At 41.8% G+C, this 7,131-nt stretch overlaps 1 protein-coding gene across 5 annotated transcripts in view; it reads left to right on the top strand.

Annotated features, from left to right (window-relative positions):
• Positions 1-1,818: 1,818 nt before the first annotated feature.
• Positions 1,819-7,131, top strand: part of YTHDC1 (YTH domain containing 1) — a 32,962-nt gene continuing 27,649 nt past the window's right edge. For 2 of the 5 annotated variants that reach the window (XM_036414718.2, XM_036414691.2), the window contains exon 1: positions 1,821-2,233. In XM_036414718.2, coding sequence (XP_036270611.1) covers positions 2,206-2,233 — 28 coding nt within the window. In that variant the 5' untranslated portion in view covers positions 1,821-2,205. Of the gene's footprint in view, positions 2,234-7,131 lie in introns of all 5 variants that reach the window. The other 3 variants (XM_036414729.2, XM_036414709.2, XM_036414701.2) reach the window with 3 other exon arrangements.

Genomic DNA, 7,131 nt, shown 5'->3' with positions numbered 1-7,131 from the left:
AGTGGTGGCGACCATAAACTTCTCCAAGCATTTTTAAATGTGCCCTGGGAAAAGAATCACCCTCTCCTGAAAATAGTCTTGATGAGATCCAGGTTTAATTTTGGGGTAAGATTTCTTCAGAGAGTTATGTACTCCCATCAGGAGGCATATAACATCTGGTTATCTTTTGTTATATTAATTAGCAGCCACTAACAACCATTGCTTTGATCTGTTTTCTGAATTCTTGGATACATAATGGTGATATCCTAATTCTATCATTATGTCATGATATTAGGTGAAATACTTTCATAAAGCGAAACTTCCCTTCACCAATACTTGCTTGGTGACTCTGAATACAATTCTAATAGAAAAGACAAGGTAAATAATGAATTCTTTTTGCTTACCAGTTTTCAAGATAATGAACTGTTCCCTAGCATCATTCAAAGGAGACTGAAAAAAATTTTGAACTATTATATTAATTCGTGGAATAAAACATACTTGATGTTTCAATCCAATGCAATTTTACCTTTACATAAGGTCCAAATATATCAAATTTGTCCAGTGGGAGACGGTTTAGTTAGCAACTCTTCTGAGTAATTTTGATAGAACCTTAGCATTTTTATTATTATTTCTTTCTGGTATGACAAAATATTCTAGGTTGATATTGTAAATTAGCCTTCCCTACAATGTATTCTCAAAGACTCTGGACTGTGTTTCCTTTGCACCTTACTCTAAATAATCTTTCCAGGGCAACAAAATTCATCTACCAAAATATTTTTTTAATCCACACACTGGAAAGATATATACTTCAATCAATAATATTTACCAGGGAGAAGGCAATTGAGAGGGATGGTGAAGGCCAAGACTTACTGAAAAGGGCATGAGCCTATTTAAAGGCATTAAGGAGTACCTGACCTTAATGGCATTAACAGCACACAGTGCTGCTAGTTCAAGGAAAGCCTTAGGTCAGTGGGAACCAGTTTGCAACCTGTTACAATGGCCATCAAGAAGCAAGACACTCTAGGCTCATTCTCTGAATATAACTATTTCTTTTCATATAACAATGTTACTCCTTTTTTTTCCCTTCAAATTTTCTTTCCCCTGTAAATTTGGTTATGAAGCGTGAAAACAAAATTACATTTTCATTCCTTTGGGCAATGAACTTTAAAAAAAAAGTTTCCTTGCATATTTTACCCTATGATGTATGTAGTTAAGTAATTTTTGGTCATTTTTACAGTTTAAATTTCTCAGTTGTCTGTTTCAATCAACTGTGTACCCCGAAGCCTCGATATATGTTCAAATCAAATTTATTATGTAAGTTAGAATGCAATATTGAATGACATTATAACTCCTTTCCCCAGTTAAATTTTATGACCAATGAGATAGTTGATTAAAAGACATTATAATTCCTTTCCCCAGTTAAATGCAAAACCGGTAGGCTTTTATGACCAATGAGACAAGATGATTGCAGGATTGCATCCTGTACAGCCTTTGGGTAAACCTAGGACACCGAAATATAAGGAAGGGAACAGCCCAAATCCGGAGTCCCGCGGAGAGACAGGAAGCATCTTCACCCGGGAGCTAGCAGGTGCGCCAGTAGGCGTTTCGCCTGAGAAAACCGAGCCACGCCCGAGGCACTCCGCGCTGCAGAGGCCGGGAAATGACCCAATCACTGCAGAGGCTTAGCGCCTTAGCCTAAGGACCGCCCCCCTCGCAGGGGGCGGGGCTACGTGCGACGTCACGCCACGTTCCGGGGCGCCGGTGTCGCTGCCCCGCCCCTCTCCGCACTGTGACGTTGCCAGGGAGGAACGAAGCGTAAACAGCGCAGGGCATTTCGGGAGCGGGATTGTTTCACGCAGGAAGCAGGCTCCATTTTAGCGCCGCCCGCCGCCGCCGCCATCTGTTTCCCATCCCTCCCCCCCCTCCCTGCCGTCCCCCTCCCGTCCCCAAGCCCCTTAGCGGGAAAGCCGGGCCTCGGCGAGGCTGGAGTGCCAGGAGGGAAGGGGAGAAGGGAGGACGGGGAAAAGCGAGGAGAGAAAAAAGAGTTGAGACGAGAAAGGTGAGTGGTAGACGAGGCCCAGGTGTGAAGCACGCAGCCCCGCGGACGGACTGACGGACGTTCCGGTGCCACTGCTGCCGCGGCTGCAGCCCACGCGCGAGTCGCGTCGAGGCGACGGCGGCGGCGGCGGCGGCGGCGGCAGCAGCAGCGGAGACGGGAAAGGAGCCATGGCGGCCGACAGCCGGGAGGAGAAAGGTTAGTGCGGAGAGGGGGCGGGCGGCGGCGGGGCGGGGAGCGGGGCGCGCCGCGGTGGCTCTCCGCTGCGGGGTGGGGGCGGGGGCGGGTTGGGAAGGTCCGCGTGGCCCCCCGCGCGGAGCCGGCGCCCCCGCCGAGGCGCCCGCCGCAGGGGCCGAGGCCCGGCCTGCCCTTTGGGTTCTGGGGCTCCGGGCGCCCTCACCCTGCGCCTGGCCTCGGGCTTTTCTCGGGTCCCCATTCCCCCTTCACTTCCGCTCGGCCGTGCTGGGCGCGGCGGAAAAAAGGCGGCCTGCTCCGCTCCGAGCCGCAGGCCCCTCGGTGTTGTTTCCCGTTTGGGATTATTTATGCGGACGTCATGCGTACTTTTTCACAATTACCTTTTATTTACGCGGATGTCGTGCGTACTTTTTCACAACTACCTTTTTTATTTATGCGGATGTCATGCGTACTTTTTTCAGAACTACCTTTTTCTGTTAGGCAACGTGTTGAAAACCCATGTAATGCAACGATCAAAGCAAGGTAGTCTGGTAAGTAAGGATACTTAACAAGGCGGATATAGGTAGGCGGATTATGCATGTCCAGGAGTAAGTGAAAGTAACGCCCCAGCTGTTACCGTTACCTAACCACCGAGAAGAAGTGGTAAGAATTGCCATTTTGGCCCCTCGAATACTTATTTTGGATAATAAGGATGTTTGAGAAGGTAGTTCTTAGGACTTGGGCCCGACATCAATTCCTGGTCACTATTCTTAGAGAAACACGTTGTGCAAACCTCCCAGAGGGTACAAGCAGGAACAAATGGGTGTAACTTACTGAGGTGGAGGATAATTTTGCAGTAAAATATGGGAAGAATTTTGATGGCGTCAAAATGGAATGTCCTATCTTTTGAAATACCTACCTCCTAGGCCCTAGAGATGTTGCTGTAGAGTAGATCCTGGGTCGGTACATCTTTTACAACTCTTTAAGAGTCCATGATAGTTTTGGAAATGTTATAGTTGGTAAAAATATGACACGGTAAAAAAAAAAAATGTGTTTCATAGATCTGCCCTTCTCTGTGCCTAATTAACTTGGGGTGGGTGGGAACTTGGAGTCAATGGGCTCTGGAGTCAAATTGCATTAGGCCTGTGCTTTTTAAAAAAAAAATTTTCTATAGAGAAAGAGTTCATTCTGTGATAAACTGCTCTTGGGTAGGGACAAGCTTGGGAAGTGGAGTGGTTGGGAATGTGTTTTAAGGTATTGTTCCTGTCCTAAAGCAGTTGAGTGATTAGGGTATAGTAATTTCATTTTCCTTAATTGAATCATGGAGAGAGAAAAAAATTAACATCCCTACTTTTTTGAGACACCTGGAAGGTATGTGAATATAGGATTGCATGGTGTTAGCAAATAAAGGAAACTGCTTTTAATTAGCATTCAAGTCAGTTATTAAATCAAAATGATTTAAATCAATAAATCACTCAACATTTGTGTTCGTGTAATCTGTGAGCTGTGTGGGAGGAATGGGGTTGTGGTGGGTGAGATGAACCAAATAAAAAATGAATAAAACTCGTTACTGTCAAGAATCAATTATCTGCCGAGACCGGTTTGGCTCAATGGATAGAGCGTCGGCTTGGGGACTGAAGGGACCCGGGTTCGATTCCGGTCAAGGGCATGTACCTTGGTTGCGGGCATATCCCCAGTAGGGGGTGTGCAAGAGGCAGCTGATCGATGACTCTCTCTCATCGATGTTTCTAGCTTTCTATCTCTCTCCCTTCCTCCCTGTACAAAATCAATAAAATATATTAAAAAAAAAAAAAAAAAAAAAAGAATCAATTATCTGTTGAAACATTGTTGTAAGTCAGTAATATTGAGTTGATACAGTAATGTACATTGAGGAAGAACAGTAGGTGATGTTTTAAATATTTTGTTTTGGAGAAGCATTTATTGATGAAAATGGAGTCTAAACACAGACTTTGTAACTGTAATTGGGAAGTAGCTGTGTTGTTAGCAGCACTTAGGATAAATTGTCCAACTTTTGAAAGGCCTCACATTTGTGAAGTTTTTATAAAACTTAATTTCCATAATTGAATTTGCCTGTTTTAAAACTTCTGGTATAAGTGCTTATTGTAGTTTAAATTAAAGATGAGTAAAGTTTACCGGAAAAGCTGGCAAATACAAATCTTCTGGAATTGCATATTTTGGAATGGGGAGATTTCTGGAATAACCTATTTTGCAAATAAGGAAACTGAGGCCCAGAGTGTCTCATTTACTTGATCATTGTTACACAGCTAGAATAATAGCAAGAATTAGAATCAATACTTGACTTTTCCTTCTCATACTTGAACAAGAAAAAGTGGGAAGCTGGGTATCGATTATTGTCTGATAAATGAAATATTGGGAAATAATAGAGATAAGCCTTGTAATCTTAGACACATCAGAAATCTTAGGTCCCTTCTAAATTATTTCATAAATAGTGTAAGATTTGGATAAGAAATGAGTTTAAATTGCAGAAATTTGCTATTAATCACAGAACAGGTAAAATATTTTTCGTCATAGAGTCCTCTGATTATCAGGCTTTGCACATTGGCTGTGTAATAAAAGAGACATTGAGTTCTATAATGCTTCTACAAATACCTATATTTAGGAGCTGAAGTTTATATAACTGGATAAGTTGCCAGTTCCTTCTGATTCTTGAGATTATTTGTCCAAAAAGTATATTTAAAAGTGGTTGAAATGTTTGTGGCATTAACTAATGTTAAATGCTGTTTTTCTATATGAGGAAGTACACATCTTTTATACTATAAATGCCTTGTATACATTTTATTTTTTTTAAGCTCTTATAACTTTTTCTCTAAAGAATAGAGATATGGCCAAAACTGGTTTGGCTCAGTGGATAGAGCGTCGATCTGCAGACTGAAAGGTCCCAGGTTCTATTCCTGTCAAGGGCATGTTGTGGGCACATCCCCTGTAGGGGGTGTGCAGGAGGCAGATGGTCAATGTTTCTCTCTCATCCAGGTTTCTAGCTCTCTATCCCTCTCCCTTCCTCTCTGTTAAAAAAAAAAAGTCAATAAAATATATTTTTTAAAAAATAATAGAGATATGGATAATGAATTACCACTTTCATAAGAAACATGTTTTTAATTTTTTAAAATATATGTTATTGATTTTTTTACAGAGAGGAAGGAAGAGGCATAGAGAGTCAGAAACATCGATGAGAGAGAAACATTGATCAGCTGCCTCTTGCACACCCCCTACTGAGGATGTGCCTGCATCCAAGGTACATGCCCTTGACCGGAATCGAACCTGGGACCCTTTAGTCGGCCAATGCTCTATCCACTGAGCCAAACATGTTTCGGTCATAAGTAACATGTTTTCTGACATTACCAAACTGGAAGCTCCATAAGGGCCAGGAGTATGTCTTGTTCACAAAGTTCCTGGTATACAGTAATTGTGTGGTTATAAATTATTACAGGTTGGAATTCATTAAAAACTGACTAGCTATGTGACATTTGCTATTGATGTCCAAAGCTAAGTTTCGGGGTTTGAATTATATATGTACACACATGCTCATCCAGGAGAGTACATGTAAATATCGACAAGGCAGTTTTGTGTACACACATATGTATATTCCCCAAAGCTGTCATGGGGGAGAGTGACCTCAGAAAAAAAATGCGCTAGAAACCCCAGCTATTTTGAGTCTTCCAGGCCTAGGTGCCAGCCAGACATGAATGAGCAAGCCTTCAGATGATTCTAGCCCCGGACACTACTGCAGGCATATGGGAGGACCTACATAGGTTGAGTTCCAGAACTATAGTTAATGAATTACTGTATTGTTTTAAAAGACTAAGTTTTGTCGTGGCATGTTATATATACATCAGTATATAACCAGAACATGTATATATTTGCTTTATTGGGGGAAAAATTGGTTTTGTGTTTGGTACTAGGTTTTGTATATCATATATTATCCTTGTTATTAACAAACTGTTAGTAGCAGACAAGGTTTATTAGAAGGTGGTAGCACTAGGAAAAGGCTTACAGGTTGAAAAACTCATCAGGAGATTAAAATAATTGCCCTCCTGTTTTGTTCCCCAAACACTGATATTTTTATTCTACCTGCCTCTTACCAGAGGTGAGGAAACTGGAGCACAGCCTGGGATTTTCCCACGAAGATCTAGCTCTTACATGATAACCTGGATTTTCTTAATTCCAAATCTCTTTCACCTCTATGTCATATTTCAGTAAATAAGTAAGTGGCTTCAGTGATAAGAGAAAAGTAACTAAAATATGGTTATTTAATCCTGCTTGTGTGGCTCAGTGGTTGAATGTCAACCTATGAACCTACAGGTCACTGGTTTGATTCCTGGATAGGACACATGCCTGGGTTTCAGGCTTGATCCCTGGTAAGGAGCATTCAGAAGGTTGCCTGTCAAAGATGTTTCTCATAGAAGTTTCTACCTCTGTATCCCTCTTCCTTTTCTCTCTCTAAAAATCAATAAAAACATATTAAAAATAATTTATAGTCATTTAGGCCGAGCTGGTGGGGCTCAGTTGGTGGGGCGTTGCCCTGTGCACGGAAAGGTTGCTGGTTCTCTGGTCACTCACATGCTGGGGTTGCAGGCTCTTTCTCCAGTAGGGGCTTGCAGACAGTGGATCAATGCTCTGCTCTCAGCATTGATGTTTTGCTCCCCTCCTCTCTAAAAACCAGTTTTAAAACGTGGTCGTTTATATCTGGGATGACAAACTTTTTGTAAAGGGCCAGATAAGATTTGTTGGGACTCACCTTTTTATTTTTTATTTTTATACTGACTAGAGAGCTTTTACCCAAGAATTATTAAATATCTGCATAATTTGGACTTTTTATATCAAATTATATGTTTTTATTTATAGTATAAAGTCTAAAGTTATGTTTGCTACCATTTATTTAT

The sequence above is a fragment of the Pipistrellus kuhlii genome, unplaced genomic scaffold (assembly GCF_014108245.1).
Source record: "Pipistrellus kuhlii isolate mPipKuh1 unplaced genomic scaffold, mPipKuh1.p scaffold_m20_p_1, whole genome shotgun sequence".
Classification (NCBI taxonomy): domain Eukaryota; kingdom Metazoa; phylum Chordata; class Mammalia; order Chiroptera; family Vespertilionidae; genus Pipistrellus; species Pipistrellus kuhlii.
The sequence above is the reverse complement of the archived record's forward strand: the minus strand, read 5'-3'. Positions and strand labels throughout refer to the sequence as shown.